At 50.7% G+C, this 16627-nt stretch overlaps 1 protein-coding gene across 5 annotated transcripts in view; it reads right to left on the reverse strand.

Moving 5' to 3' along the window:
* PLXNA4 (plexin A4) overlaps window positions 1-16627 on the reverse strand; it is a 427922-nt gene that overhangs the window by 334834 nt on the left and 76461 nt on the right. For all 5 annotated transcript variants that reach the window (XM_077857378.1, XM_077857377.1, XM_077857379.1 and 2 more), the window contains exon 3: window positions 10199-10381. In XM_077857378.1, coding sequence (XP_077713504.1) covers window positions 10199-10381 — 183 coding nt within the window. The remainder of the gene's footprint in view (window positions 1-10198; window positions 10382-16627) is intronic.

A 16627-nucleotide genomic window follows, 5' to 3' on the forward strand; every position in this document is an offset into this window, starting at 1 on the left:
CATGGAGCACAGCCACCGCCCAACCAGGGTGCGCGTGACTGCGAGCTGGAAATGGCCTTTATTGTGGTCCAACTGGGAAGATTTAGACACACTGGGTCACAGATCCAGCTATATTAATTGCCCATTTTTTATGTGAAGAAAATAAACTGCTTTCAGAAGTTCTCGGCTATAGAGTTTGGAACCTCTGATGGACTATGATTTCTGGGTAAATCAAAACAGGACTTGGGGCACCCTGAGTGGCTCAGCGGTTTAGCACTGCCTTCGGCCCAGGTCGTGATCCTGGAGACCCGGGATGGAGTCCCATGTCGGACTCCCTGAGTGGAGCCTGCTTCTCCCTCTGCCTGTGTCTCTGCATCCCCCCCCTCTCTTTCATGAATGGATAAATAAAATCTTAAAAAAAAAAACAGGACTGAATAAAAACTCAAATTGATAAAATGGATACATAACATATCCATTTGGGGAACCCATTCTCCCATTTGAAAAAGGATTCATTGGCTGCCTTTGATGAACTCGAATCTCTTCCACCAAAGCCCATGACCTTTCCATTGGAGAAAGAGCTCACAGGCTAGTGGAGGCAAGAAGTAGCGTGGGCACTTCCAGCATCCCTGTGGCCTTGGTGCTGCCCAGATCACGGTGGGGTCAAGCGTCCCCAGTGGCCATTGGTGGCACTTAAAGTCAACAATGTGCAAGTTCAGGTCCACCCAGGGCCTAAGCTGATTCTATCCGAAAAACCTCACGGGATCTAAAAGAGATTTACTCTGAAAGTGAAGTTTAAAATGTGCTTTCCTGGGGCTCCTGGGTGGCACAGTCGGTTTCAAATCTGACTCTTGGTTTCAGTTCTAGTCATGATCTCAGGGTCATGGGATCGAGCCCCTTGGGTTCAGGCTCCACACTCAACAGGGGGTCTGCTTGAGATTCTCTCCCTCTGTCCCTCCCCCCACTCACATACACTTATGTTCGCTCTCTCGCTCTCTCTCTTTCTCTCTCTAAAATAAGAAATAAATCTGTAAAAAATAATAAAATGGATGAATAAATCTTTAAAAAATAGAAAATGTATTTTCCTCTCTCACATCTGGCATGTCTGAGGGAAGGCCCAAAACAACTGTGATCATAAAGATTAAATAAGCTAGTCCATGTACGCTAATCTGAGCCATTTAAGATATAATTACATACAACTTTTTAAAAAACTTGTATACCCATCATAAGAAGTCCCCACAGAGGAGTCCTGTTTCTGGTAGAAACTCATGGATAAATGCTATGATCTTTTGGGGGAGGCTGAAGAAAATGAACAGAATGATCACTGGAGGAAATGTTGGGGAGACAGCAGAGAGCCTGAACTAAAGAAGGGGAAGGGAGGGGGCTTCTGAATGATTCTCCAGGAAGCCAGAAAAGTTGGGACCTGGGGAGAGGCACTGGGGATGCTGTGTGTTTCAGTAGCCTGAGAAGAAGGGAGGGTCTATGGGGTCGGGAAGACCCCTGAGCCAACACCCACTGCTCTCACATCCACTCCTTGGCCCTCTTTTCCTGATGGGACTCATGTGGACAAAGCAGGTCCCCACCCCACTGTGCCAGCAACATGGGATGTGAAGATGGGCTCCCACTCCTCATCTTTATGAGCCTTGGCTTCTGCAGTGAACAATGGAGATAATGCCACCTGGCAACGGGCATCCAGGGGCGGCTTTGGAGGAAAGGGTGCCCCTCAAGTCACTGTCCCTCAGGCCACCAAACCTAGGAAGGAATTGTGGAATCAGGGCTGCCCCAGGTCTCACTAGCCTCACAGTGGTCCTGGGTGAGTTGATCAAGATAATGTTCATGAGGAGATACATGTTTGGCAGAAGCACAATACTACATAACGACACCGAGCAACAGGCAAGAGCTGAGAGGTGGCAGTGGACAAAGGCAAGCCCAGGACTGAGGACACGGCCAAGAAGCTCGGGCTGGGGGGATGGACATTTAGGGAGAAAATGAAGGCAAGCCGGGCTGGACGGGGGAGGTGCTCAAAATGACCAAGCGTGGTAAGGAGAGGGTGTCATTAGGTCCTCGGCCCCACAAGGCTTGCAAAGCAATTCTGGAATCTAAGGAGAAGCAGCCATCATCCAATGAGCAAAGACAGGGGCCCTGGATGACCCAACAATGAGAAAACCCATCAAGAATCTCTACACACAGTCCCCAGGCTGTGGGGAGAGAGCACGCGGGTGAGAAGCTAAAGACAAAGGAGCGCCCGAGTGCGTCCTAGGCAGCAGGTCAGTGGCAAGTGGAAAAGCACAGCTTGTCTGCGTCCCAGAAAAGCTCCGGCCCTCCCCGAGGCCACCGCCCACTCTGTGCAGGCTGGGGCTGCAGCAGGATGGCTCCTCCAGAGGGAAACCGTGGAGAGCTGCCATGTAGGTGGGCATCCCATTGTTTCTCAGGTGGGAGGCTCTTCGTTGGCATTTAAAGGTAGCCAGGGCCCTTAAGGACTCAACCGGTGCCGGGCCAGGGCTGAAGAGCTGAGCTGGAAGGCAGTGGGGCCGGGCTATTTACAGCAGGGTCATAGCCGGGGGCCACAGGAGCCTGGGTGAGGCAACTGTTCTTTTTTTCTCTTCTTTTCTTTTCTCTTCTTTTCTTTTCTTTTCTTTTCTTTTCTTTTCTTTCTTTTTTTTTTTTTTTTCCCAGGACACAGATAGATAGGCTTGGAGTTGTTTTGGATAGATGAACCTGGCACACTCATAGGACAATTAAAGAAGGGAGCACCTAGACACGGGAAATCGGTTATAACCACCCGGGGTTCCAGCACAGGGCCCTGAGCCTGCACTGGGGCAGAGGGAACGAAAGGAAGTTTCTGACCAACAGGCACACTGGCCAGGTGCAGGAGGCCAGGTGACCACCTCCTCTCCCAGTTGGGGAGGTGAGGTTAACCCACAGCCTGAGAGCACAACCTCAGTAGAGTCCCAGATGTTACCACATAAAGGAGTCAAGGGCAGACCTTAGGTCGAACCATGTGACCCTGGAGAGTTAGGCAGTCTCTTGGCTCACGTGTTAAATGGAGGTTGTAGCATCTACCCCAAAGGAAATGCTGAGGATTATGCACGTAAAATGCCCAGAACAGGAACTGGTACTCACCAGACGTTCAAAGCACTAGGGTTCCCTTCCCATCTTCTTTCCTGCCAGCTCCATCACTAGGAAAGGGAGCCCTTCCTAAGGAAGGAGGTGCTTCCCAATGGGGACAAAGCCGGGAGCCATAGAGTCTCCGGGCTGTGCCCCTCCTTGCACCACAAACAGATAACTGGAAGTCTAAGAGTACTGGCTTGGGTGCCCTCGAGGATGCAGAAACGGCCGTAGTGTGGTGAGCAGCCACTAAAAGGGCCGTGGCCCCTGCCTCTTGGTATCCAGGCCTAGGTGGAAGCTGGAAGCCCCTCATCCTGAAGGGAGGCTGGATCATATGACAGTCCCAAGGAACGAAATACAGCAAAGGTGACAGGATGCTACCTCTGAAATTGGGTTTCAAAGAGATCGACGCTTTCAGGTTGCTCGCCCTCTCTTCTCTCTCTCAGCTGCTGTGTTGTATGAACGGCCGTCATGGGGGGGTGGTCCACATGGTGCAGCCAGTGGGGACCTGAAGCTTGCCCACAGCCACAGGGATGATCTTAGAAGTGCATCTTCCCCCTACCCAGCCCCGCCTGCCTCCTGGACTAGCAGTCTGTCAGTAACCCCAAACTAGAACCACTCAGCTAGGCCCTGACAGGATGCCCAACCACAGAAGCTACGAGATAACAAATGTTGTTTTGGTTAAGCCCCTACATTCTGGGGTAACTTGTTCTGTCCCAGTGGATAAGCAAGGCCCCTGTGTCATCCGGGGCCAAATAGAAAGCACCAAGTGACTACAGCACACTTGAGAGAGCTATTTTAAAGGTCCCCCTGAGAAACGAACTAGGGATGGTGGAAGGGGAGGAGGGTGAGGATGGGGATGAATGGGTGACGGGCACTGAGGAGGGCACTTGACGGGATGAGCACTGGGTGTTATTCTGTATGTTGGCAAATTGAACACCAATAAAAAATAAATTTTTTATGAAAAAAAAATTTTTAAAATTAAAAAGGTCCCCGTGAATGCCTCTACAAGAAGGCAAAGCTGCTGAGAAACGCTCCGTGACACCCCCAGGCGGCCAGTCATGTGGCCACATTCACAGAAGTCCCTTGCTAACAAGGAGGGACTCTCAGCAGACACCCCAATCAGAGCTCAGCCCACGAGTCCTGAGTCTGTTCAGCTGCCACTACCTTTCCCATCAAAGTGGCTGAGGAAGTGCAGTGATTTCAGGCAATGAAGACCTGCCCCTGGTCTTGCCCTCACCGAGTGCCTTCACCGCTGCGGACTCAAAGATACTGTCTTCCTCTGATATGGGTCCTATCAGATGCAAGCCCAGCAGTAAGAGGCCCTTTACAGCTGGGGGCCCCATCCTCCCCTCGCCTCTGCTCCTCCCTCTTCCTCTGGTACACCATGTCTTTCATCCTTTCCCATCTTTGTTGTCTTGGTTACATGGCCAGACTCCTGATATGCTGCTAGTTTTCATTTTAATGATATGTTCTTGTAAAGCACAATATTTTACTTCACTTGCATGTGTCACTGGATAAATTCTTCCAGCGTGTCTGGCATTTGAGCATCAGCTGACTGAGTGCGCTCTATGATTTGGGGTGTTTCTGCAGCACTCTCTTCCATTTTAATGCCTTTGCATTTTAATTTATGATCAGGATCACTCTACACAAATGCATACACACACATATACACACACATATGATTCAAAAAAGTGGCACACGTGTATCAATAAATCTTGAATTGGCAAAGCTCATTGAAGACTATCTCCTTAAATCATGTGCACTATTAATGATCATTTGGAATATAAAATGACAAGCGTTCCCGAGGTAGTATTTTCTGGGGATCTCAAAGTGTGTGTTTCAAGAGGTTGCCAGGAGAAAGAGATGATGCCCCAGCTTATGGTGTCAAGCTGCTCTAAGAGGGGCTGAGGCCGAAGCTCCATGGTGAGGACACCTCCCCATGCCTGGTCAGGTCTGCTCTGAGCAACCACCTGAGATTCCCCCCACCAGGGACATGCAGGGACAATGGGTGGGCCCAAGGGAAAGTAGTGAAAAATAGCAAGGGGCAGGAAGTGAATGCCAGTGGGGATACACTTATATAAAAAGGATGATTGAATGAAGACTTAATATTGCTCAAGAATATAAGACACGCCCTTGAGGACATTGACCAGCTTAGGCCGCCCTCCACATCTACCACATGCCGCATGGACAAAATGGCTTAAAACCCAGCAGGGAAGGCTGCACAAGTAGGAGATGGACCAGAGTGGGCAATTGGCATGACGTGAGGTTGGTCTGAAGGCCAGCCAGTCTTGCGGTCCCCAGGCTTGAAGGACTAATGACAGAAAAGCCATGTCTTGTCCCCCCTGAGATGAAAGATGAGTAGAAGGGGCACGGCACCCCCAAAACATCTGTGGTGCTCTTCTGTCTGTAGCATCTTCAACCTCAGCTCCTCTTCACTTACCCCACACCTTCAGATCTACACAGGCTTCCTACACACCTCTGTTGGAAGAAACTCGTAACAGAGCTCACTGACCAAATCCTGCCCCAGATCATGCACCTCTGCTCTGATCTCAGGATCCCCAGGCAAGTTGGAGTTCCAACATTACATCTCCATTCGATTTTGTGATACCTTCACCCGTTTGGAGTCCTATCAATGGAATGAATTTCTTTTTTAAAGTTGATTCAAACTTCCAGGGGATTGTTTAGAATTCTCAGATACATTTAGGAAGTCGCAAAGCAGTGGCTACACATCTCTGATCCAGTATTGCTCTGTGACTTGAGCATTGCACACACACAGAGCATCTATTCCCTAGAACTTATGGTCAGAATGATACAGACCCAGGTGGGTCTCCCTCCACCCCACCCCACTTCTGTTTGGTTGCCCTTCTGGAACCGTGGAACACAAGCAAATCAATTTCTAAATAGGCAATATCAATTTTGATGATGTGCATAATAATTCCCAACGGGAATGATTTTTAAGATACCTACTCCTGTGTACTCTCCCTGCTGACACACGCTGAGTCCCTGTCAAGGGAGGCTGCTGAGGCTTGGCATGTCACACACAAGGGTACATATCCTCCTATGGGCCAAGAGTCGGACCAGTCCGAGTTCTGCATAACCAGTCTCCACAGAGTGCTCTGCCCCTTAGATGTCAACAGTTTAGCCTAGTTAAATACTCAGGAACAATGCAATCACAAAAGGAAAGGAGCCATCACACCTCACGTGGAAGTTTATGATGTTTTGGCTCACAATGAACATTAGTCTCTCCCACTAATGTCAGGCAGTAAATTCACTGCCGAACAGCAGCTATAAAATATGATCACTTAGTGGTAGGAATGCAAGAGGCAAGGAAAGAGCCAAAATATTTAAGCAAAGAGATTTTTCTTCATCTGAGGCAACACTGGCCTCATTACCCCAACTCAGGACAGAGATTTTCTTGTTTCCGCAGACACTCTACAGCAGATCAGGATAGTATTCGCCTTAAGACTTTTTTTAACCAGGAGTTGAAATTTTAACAGTCTGTGTGTTATTTCTAAGTTCCTAGGTACTTCCTGGTGACTGGTAGCATTTATATGCCACATTGCTTAACAGTACTTGCCTATAACACTAGCCATGGAAAAGCTGCCAATACCTGCCACACACACACACACACACACACACACACACACACATCAGAAAACATGAAAGACATCCAAATTGGCACTTTCCTCACCTCCTTTCCCTCTGCCTCATGTGATGTGTGCACTAAAGGAGTGAAATTATGGTCATCAGAGACAAGGTTGCAAATGATGGGGACCCACACCTTTCAAACAAAAGGAAAAGTCAGTAATTTTGAGGGCAGCCTATGGATAGCTACAGTCTAGCTCTCAGACCCCTGAAACCCACAGCAAACCCCCAAGCCCTCCCACCCACCCTCCCCACCTCAAGTCTCTTGTCGTATTGCAAAGAACTCTGCACGGCCCTTGATACACACAGGAGATTATTACAGGGCTCAGGGAAGACAACTCTGTAATTACGGCTGCAGTGTGATTTCCATTATTCTCACCCCCTCGTTTCAGTAGCTCACAAAACTTCCTGCAAAAATCCTCCTGCAGCCCCAAAGCATTTCGTGGCTGGGCCTCTGCCCAAAAGGTGAATGTGGTCCGATAACCTCTGGGAAAAGCAATACAAAGTTATGGCAAGGAAAGGGGAGTGGTGCTCAGCGAGCAGGGTGGTGGGAAATTCTATTGTTTGGAAAAAATAAATAAACTGGCCTTTGCTTTGTATTATTTCAAACAACAGACTCAGCAGCCCAGCCTTCCTTTCCCAACTCACACTGTCCCCTGGGCCAACTATGCTGAGTCTGCAGCAGCAGTAGCTGGGTTCCAGCAAAACTATTAAAAAGGCTGCCACTCTGAGCTCATGGAGCAGAAAGTTTGCCTGCCCCAACGGCCCGGCTTTCCCCAGGAGGGCCGCTGGCTCATTCCCCCCACATGACCCTCTGCTCTTACCTCTCAAATGTTTATGCTTCACCAATCGCCCCATTGCTCTGGAAATTAAATGGAACGTCCCAGGTGGCTGGAACAGAATTGTTCTTACATCAACTCCCCAAAACAATGGGAAATGCCAGTCCAAGGTTTATAAAGCCCCAAGCCTCCTGGTCAGGTATTGCCTGTCGTTGCAGGCCTGGCTGAGCTCTGGGGACACTTGAAGGCAAGGCTCTGCCTACAGCCTGCCCTATGGGCATTGTCTCTGTGCACTCTGCGTGCCCAGACCCCCGGAAGTGTCCTCAGCCCACTGTCATGGACATGCGCTGCACTCTGACCTCCCCGTCAGGGGCCTGGCTTCTACGGGTGCAAGAGAGCCAGCCCCACTGACCTCGATCCATCCTCTGACCAACAGCGCACATTTGCAGGTTGACTGTCTTGGGTTTACAATGCAACCATGGCCAGGAAACATGTCTCTTTTGCTCCCCCAAGAGAAAATAACTGTCTGTTCTGTTATGTGCACTGAACTCTCAGTGTTTATTTCACTGACACCAGCTCAGACAATGACAAAAAAAAAAAAAAAAAAAGCCTCCTAAGGATCTACTCAGTCTTGCCAGCAAGTAAGTGATCCTATGGCCCAGGGTAGGAAATTCAGTGGGTGCGAATCTTTTAGCACATTGGGGTAAGTTACTTCTCCATTGCACTGAGATTGGGGTCTCTAGAGAAAAGAGTTAAAGCACCCCAAATCATCTTGCTTACTTTCTACTCCCAATAGTGCTTATTTACACATCAGGTCAGGTGAAGCAGGTCATTGTATGAACACCCTGTGGGAATGCCTTTTGTATTTAGAACTCACTTTCCTAGCAAACCAAACTCTCCGAATCATAATAAAAAATGAAATCCTCTGGGCATCCAACAGAAACACCTCGAGACCCCTGCTCCAAAGTCTGGGCTCTTCCCTCTTCTCTTGATACCGAGGCTTATGGGACACAATTTCAGCCAGTTTGGATACCTGACTCCCAGTTCACGGAAAGCTGGAAGCCAAGGACAGAGGGAGGAGGAGAGACTGGAGTTGGCCCAGGCTGCTGACAGCAGCTGGAGGTGATGAGACGCGTAGACACATGTGCACTAGAGGGAGAGGCAGAAGACAGCACCATCCAGGTAGGAGTCATGCCAGGACGACACACCAACACCTCGCACACGGCAGCCTCTCGGGCTTCCACGAGTTTCAGTTCAACGTGTGAGCCAGAATCACAACAGGCCAAGGCAGCCACAAGACTTAACATAGTCTTCACAGAAATGCGGGGAATTAGGAAATATAGTTCTGAAAGCTATGGAGATGATGGTGAAATTAGTCATTCATTTGACACGGAAGGCCCTCCACGACAGTTCCACGGTTAGCTCTCTGGGCAGCACCAGATGGTGGCACGCCGCCCGCATCATCCTGGTGGCGCGTCATGGCACTTCCCCAGCACATGCTTCCTCTTCCAGATACTACTCGTGTAACTACACCCCACACATCCCCCCACCTCACACACACACTCTCCCTGCCTTTCCCCCTCCCTACTCTCACACTCCAGCCCCACTGCCTGTTCCAAGAGATGTCGGATTTAGAGAAAGAAATGATTGCCAGGCTGTTATATAGTAGGATGGGAGAGTAGGCAAAGTCTTCCAGATTTGCCCAGAACATGTCCCCTTGACCACGTGGCGCTAATACCCCAAAACACAATGAAGAGAAAGTAGAGTTCAAAACGGTTTCAGATCGGGTAGTGCCCAGTGTGAATCACACAACATCCAGAGAATTCCATGGGAAGCCTAAATTAGACAAGCAGGATTTCCACATAGATTCACCAATATTTCCCTGGGATGAGACTGAAGTGCAATTATCAGCCAACACAAAACAGGATATACTGCTTAGTCTTAGGAAGGCTTTGGATCCAATCAAGCCGGGGCTCTCTAGGGCACCAGCTCCAAGTCACTGAGATGAGAAGCCTGAGCAAATGTGGCTGAGAGAAGAGTCCTAGGTGGAAGGGTGCCCCCAGTGCTGCTGATGGGCCAACATCACCCAATACCCTGAGGCCTGAAAGCTTCTAGAGGATGAGGAGGAAAAGCTCATGTCCAGGTCATACCATTCTACTCCACCTCAAGTCATTTCTATGCCCTCACAATACCCACAGTTTCTTCATCCCACCATCTGACTCTCAGTCCCGACAGCAGCTCCAGCAGGTCCTGAACTTTCTTTTATCTGTTTCCCCGCACGGATTCCAGATGGATGCACCAGTCAAAAGGACTGAAGCAAGAGGAACTGGCACATACCTTGCCCCTGTCCACCTTCCCCAACCAGTGCCCTTCAAGAGCCATTGCTGCAGGGCACAAACCCAGGCTGGCCAGAGCACACCCTTTAGGATGGCCGGGTGAGGCTGCAGTAACTCCGCCATGTGCACACCAGCCCTAGGAAAGAGGTGAATCTGCACGCTCACCCACTGTGATCCCCACAACAACCTTCCACACGAAGGCAGAGGAGGGACAGGGCATCATTCATGACCTCAATAGCAACTTATCTGCTTAGCTCAAGCTTGTATCACTTGCCCATTGGGGCCAAAGTAGTAAAACAGCATGAGATGATATCCATGCCAGTGGGAAGAGATTGCCTTCGCAGGTCCTACCTTCTTCAGCTTGCCACTTTTGGTGCCCACGAAGGCCAGAGAGTGATTCTTGTAGACATACGCGATGACGGAAGTCATGCGGTCCCTGTCCTCCGTGAAGACGGGAATGCCACGCACCATCTCCGACACGCCCAGGGGGGCATTCATATCCAGGCCACAGAAATTATCATCAATGGTTAAGAGCTGAAAATTTAAAAGGAGGAAAATTAGGAGGGAACATCAGGGCAATAAGCAGGAGTACCGAGTCAGGGAATGGCAAGGCTAGGAGAATCCTCTTTCATGGGAAAAAATCAGATCCAGAGAAACTAGGTGGCCTGTCAACAGTCAACCTAAGTAGTTGGAAGGACCATGGCGAAAAAACACAGATCCCTAGAGTCTCTTTCCTCTGCTGGCCTCCGCGGCCTCTCTGCCCCACCTCCAACCCCTCAGGGCTCCATCTTGGTAGCTTAGATCGTCCATCATCGCCATCACCCAGCAAGCCCTGGGCCAGCACCCATGAGCAGGGGCCGCTCCAGACAGCTCTCCTCCGGAATAAGAGGGAATGTGGCCTCCACATTATTATTATTATTATTATTATTATTATTATTATTAATATTATTGAGGAGACACTTATTATTGAGCAGACACACAGATGAGGACTCTTGAGTGCAGAACAGAGAACTAGAAACATTAACATGTGAGTGACAATACCATGACAGAGGCATGCACAGGCAATCAGTTGGGGAGAGAGGAATAGAAGTAGAAGGTTCACGAATGAACTCAACAAGCCACAGTGGTGCCTCATGATGCCCCATCTCAGATTCCCTGTTCTGTTTTGTTTTTTAAAGCATGGGGGAAGATGGGCAACCCAGCATTCCCCACGGTGTCTTCTGTGGAAGTCAAGCCCCCCAAGGATGCTCTACCAAAACAGGGCTCCTTGGCAAATAATTTTGTACTGAAACAGTACATTCCAACACCACGTGAGAGGCTCCTAACGATTAGTTACAGGAAAGATCTGAAAAGTCTTTTCAGGAAGAAATATGTTTAACATTCCTTCAGCCTTTCCTAAGCACTGTAGTCCCTAAAAATGACTAGAACGTCTACGAGCATTCCTTAAAGAGAATATCCCCTGGATACCCTGTGTGACACACGCATCCAACCTTTTGCTCCTGAGTCCTGGACACTTTCAGGAGTCCGGGAACCAACAGAAAAAGCCTTTGGACCATTTCACCACTGTGTTTCTGGTGAGTCTCTCCTTGTTTTATTCCAGCCTCCCGGATCCCCATGTGAGCACAGGGTCACAGCCGGGTCTGTCCTTCCAGGGAGTGGAAGGGACCTTGCCACAGCTGGCGCAGAGCCCCCAGCGTGCCCATCGAGCAGCTCTGGTCTGGCACAGACCTCTCCGAGGCTGCTCTAGGAACCTACGCTGGCTATCCCTCCCCTCTTTCTCAGAAGAACTGTGTGGCCTTAGAAGAGTTATTCCATCTTCCCTGTGCTTTTATTTTCCACTCTATAAAGATGAAGGAAACAAGGCCTGCTTTTTGATGGGTTTCCATAAAGTCTATAGAGCTCACGCCTGTAAACGTCTTTGGACTTTTTAGAAAAAGGAGTGAAATAAAATCCAAGGTGTCATTTTTTTAAAGGCTTCAATCCAGCCAAAGGAAAAGGCATCTGGAGAAGCAGCAGGCAAGCTCTTGCCAGAGGAGCTGTGTGTAAGTGGCCAACTCTGAGTTTTCCAGAGACTCAGAGGGCCCCTCAGCTCCCTCGAAGGATGGCGGCTGGGGTGATGGGCATTGTCCACCTCAGAGAAGACAACATGCTGAGCATCTAAAACCTCTCTCTGACCTCTCCCCTTCTTCTTCTCATGGGGGCAGTTGGGGCAGAGCTGGGGAGAACAGGGGGCAGGCCCAGCAGGCCACGTGCATAACAGATGTCTGCACCACACCTTTGATCCCCTCTGGCCTTTCTTGCGTGGTCTGGCCCAATAGACTAGGCCAAACACAACCCCCAACCCCTCCCCTCCACCCCCCAAAAAACAATACAGAAGTCAAAGTTAGGAGGGAGCTTTCAAGGTTTAGTCTGATCTTTATGGTTCTTTCCTAAAATGAGGACATGGGGTAGGAGGCAGGTGGTGGAGGGTAAAAGGGACAGAAAGAAAAGAAGAAGGAAAAATCCAGATAAAGGGAGGACAGTGCCTTCTCCCTGGCAGACATACGAGCAGGATGCTATGCCAGCATGCCAAGGGCTGCCTAGGGCATGCTGGGAATCCTCATGGCCTTGCATGTTCCTGCCTCCTCTTCACAAGGAGCCCTCACCCCTAACTTCCTTGGGCTTAAGCTGTGCCACAGGGACTTTTGCCCTCATGGTGCATTTTCCAAGTAGATGAAGCTGGATGATCATCTATGGTGCAAAAGGAGAAACTGAGGCAGGGAGCAAGACCAGGCATGTCTGACACTCTCCCACCACCTTTGGCACAAACATGCACCTCGCTGGCATAGGCTGTAGGCTGCTCAGCCCCCATAATTACATTTCTGGAGTGGCCCATCACTGGACACCCTTCTTCCCCTCGGCCAGGCCGAACACCAACAGATAAATACCCAACCCCCTACTAAAGGAGCAGCGTGCATGTTTGGCCGCTTGCAGCATGAATCGTGGCTTGCTTGGAGGCTGCAAGTCTCTGCCACTCTGGCACCACGAGCGGCAGGGGGGCCAGGGAGGGATGTTTCCACGGGGGGGGGGGGGTAAGTGAGGACAGCTGAGCAGGGCAGCCTGGTGGCCACGGCCCTGCCCGTCTTCGGCTCGTGACAGTCAGGAGGCAGCCAGTCCGCTCGCCTGGACCTGACAACCATCCCGCACACTGCCCACCTGCCTCGGGGTGTTGTCATTGGGCTCCGATGGGACCAGGGCCACCGCTGGGGCTCCTCACGTGGCACTGGGACAACGATGGCTTTCTCCCGAGCATCTGCCCTTCCCACCACATATCGGTTTCTCCCTCTACATAGGGCCCCAGGTGATAAAGTTCTGATCGAGGCTTTCAGCCGGGTGCAGTCCAGGTCTGCAGGGATGCTGAGGTCCCCTAGCTGTGGCCCGAGGGGGGCCTACTTTTTGTTTCCTCAAAGCAGGGGCAATGGAGGTGGGTGGGACCTTTAACACCAAAGTAGCAGAGATGACACAGGACTCGGGATCACGTGGCAGCTCCCTTCCCAACCGCACAACTCAAATATAAAACAGTAAGACAGGACTGTCCTGAGGGCCAGGTGAGAAAACAGGTGTGAGGATGCTGGGTAAAGAGGAAAGCACCCTGTCAATGCAGGATGATAGTTTACATTTGTTTTTTGTTTTTTGTTTTTTTTCATGGGAATCCTGCCCAGAACAGGGGTGGGATGGCTGCAGGGAGCGTCCCTAGCATGGCCCCTGACCAGAGTGGGCTCCCTAAGGACGCCCCTATGCTGGGTCTGAGCTGTGGGAAGAGGGTAATTAGAGCACTGATCATTGCAGGGGGACCCCATAGGGACCACAGACCGGGGAGGCTGAGGTGTAAGGAGCAGAGATGCCGGGGCCGTGTGGGCCCTGGAAGGAAAGGCTAATTGCTGAAAGCCTTCGACAGGTGAGGGCTGGTGTGGATTCCAGAACACCCTGGGCAATGGGGGAGGAGAGTTTATACTCTTGCCATGGCCAAGCTCTCCCCTGGGCCCCATTAACAGCAAGATTAGAGCAGCAGCCAGGGGCACCAGGGGTGGACTGGACCCCACTATAATCAGGAACCCAGCCATACCTCTCCCTCGGTTGCTCCACAAATGCACACAAATGAGCTTTGGCCATTGTTATAATGCTTATTTGTTAGAGAGCAACTTCACTCTTACCAAGGAAAAAATAAGGATCTGTTCCATGGGGATGTATGAGGTGCCTATGTGGGCAACCCTGGGAACAGACAGGGTCCCATTAAAGCCTCAGACAGGGCCACCCCCTTCTGCCCCACGCAAGAAGATCCCAAGTCCGCTTTCCACAAACATCCTCATGGTTGCATGGCTTTATTAGTCAAGATCTGTAATCTAAAAATAAAAAATAAAATAAAAAAAAAAGATCTGTGATCTACTGGATTCCAGGGACCATGAGCTCAAGGACAGGACCACGTTTTATGTATCTTCATACCCTTAGCTTCATTCCTGGTTCACAGTAGGTTGAGACATATGTGTGTTAAATGAACAGATAGACGGATGAGTAAATTAAAGCCTGATTTCCCAGTGGTTAACACTGCTGAACTAGAATCAGAAGGCCTAGACTTGAACCCCAACTCCACCACTTAATGCTGTGCGACCTTGAGCAAGGGTATCTAACCTCTCCGTGCCTCAGCTTATCATTGGTAGACCGGGGATAATAACAGGAGTATATACTTGCTAGTGCTGGGGTGAGGATTAAATGATTTAAGACACGTAGAACACCGTCTGGCACTTAGTAAATACTACAGGAGTGTCAGCTTTGTCGTTTGTCATCCTTAGACAATCCCAACAACCTCTGTGTGTCTCACGTTTTGGGGAAAATTCATGGTGTCCACCTCAGAGAGGTGTTACCACATTCAAAGAGGCTAATGTCTTCAAGATGAGATAGCAAAAGTAGTGTTTCCTAAAGATCTATAAGGCCTATGAGGCGGAAGGAAGGAACGGAGTGATGGCAGGATCCAGAACATTTATCGCTGTTTCATTTGGAACGCAAATTCTGGAACCGACCCCGGATCTACTGGATCAGGAACTCGGGGACCTGCATCTTAACCCCTTCCCAGGTAGGTGCTGGAGCCTCGTTCAGCAGGTGGGGAAGCACTGGCCTGGGACCCTGTGGAGGTCCCTTCCTTGCCAAGGACACCACAGCCCCGGCCCAGGGAGGGACGGTGCAGCCGCTCCAGAGCAGGCCCTCTGGATCCGGATAGAGAGGCTCGGTGGCAGGCTCCCGAGCGCTGGCGGTGAAGGCGGTGTGGACAGCGGAGCTGACACTCCAAATTACAATCTAACAGCTTAGCGCGCTTCCCCTGCGCACGGCGGCAAAGGTTACCGTGCAATTACGTGTCGCTACATACAAATGACAGAGCAGTTACGGTTACTTTACCAATTACAGGGAAATTGCTCCCACTCTGTAGACAGACTGGCACTCTGAAGAGCTCTATCATCTCCATGGAAAGGGGGTTTTAATTCCACCGGCAGCCTTCCCCCGCCGTCTCCCCAGACTCCCCGGGGGCAGAGCTGCAAAGCAGTCCCCGAGGACCCCAGAGGTGTCCGGTGGCCTCTGCAGAGACTCTGAAGGGGGTGGAGGAGACAGCAGGGCATCTGGTTGGGAGTTCCTCGGTACTGCCTCCTGCCCTGTGCCCTGGGGACATACTCATAAGGAACCTCTGTCACCCTGACACCTGTGCCAAGCCACCAGGAAGGCCTTGGGTGGTAAGGCAGCAGGGGCCCGGTCCTGAAGCTGCTTCTCACTCTGGCTAATGCGGCCCTTAGCCTGGCTTCTGCTGGCACCTCCCCTGCCCAGTGGGGCTGTCTCAGCCCCGCCCCCAGGTGCCCCACCTTTGCAGAAACCCCTCATCGAGTCCTTATTATGGAAAGGTCAGAACTAGGCCAGAGCTCAGTGATCCAGATGTGGTGCTAATGAGGTAAGGGTCACCAGGTCCATCCCCCCGTGGGCCAATTAGCTCAGCTCTAGGACACAGCCTCTTCCATAGCCACAGGACACCCCCTTACCCTAGGCATTGACTGTTTACAAATATCCCGAATTGATCCAAAGGAGGCCCACCAGGTAGGCCAGCAGGCTTGGGCAGATAGATGAGGCCAACTCCTTCAAACAGGGATGCAGCCGCCAACTGCTCGGGGTCGGCAGCAGTGATCTTGAGCCCAGGGTGGAAAATACAAAGTCAGACCTGGTCCCCTCTTGCTCTGTGGGCAGCTCCTGGTCCAGCAAGGGGAGGAGTCCTTCCATCTGGGAGCAACCAGCTCTCCTGCCCTTCCTAAATGTAAAGGCAGCATCTCGTCTCGTGCAGAGCAGTCCTGGGCACCCCAGGCTCACCCCCAAAGCTGGAAGGCCAGATCATCACACAGGGGGAGAAGGTACCAGACACTTGCCCAAGCTTACCCACTGAAGAGCCTTTAGCTGGGCTTTTGTCCATCAAACTTTTGGTACCTTAGGCTATTGGAACTCCTGTTTCTATAGGGGGAAACCGAGGTCCTAACTGAAAACAACACTATTTACTGTAGGCATAAGGACAAGTAGGAAGGGAAGAAGTGAACAAAGGCCTCAGTGAGGACACAAAAAGGTGAAGATGGAAACATCTCATCGGTTTCTGCCCCCTTCTCAGTGGGGGATATAGACCTAGGCTATGACCTAGATAACGCCATACATGCCCTGCCTCAGTTGTATACACAGTGCTTGAGGTAGAGGGGGCACACAGAAGCAGCAGGGATTCGC

Source organism: Canis aureus, chromosome 18, assembly GCF_053574225.1.
Source record: "Canis aureus isolate CA01 chromosome 18, VMU_Caureus_v.1.0, whole genome shotgun sequence".
In the NCBI taxonomy this organism is placed as follows: Eukaryota; Metazoa; Chordata; class Mammalia; order Carnivora; family Canidae; genus Canis; species Canis aureus.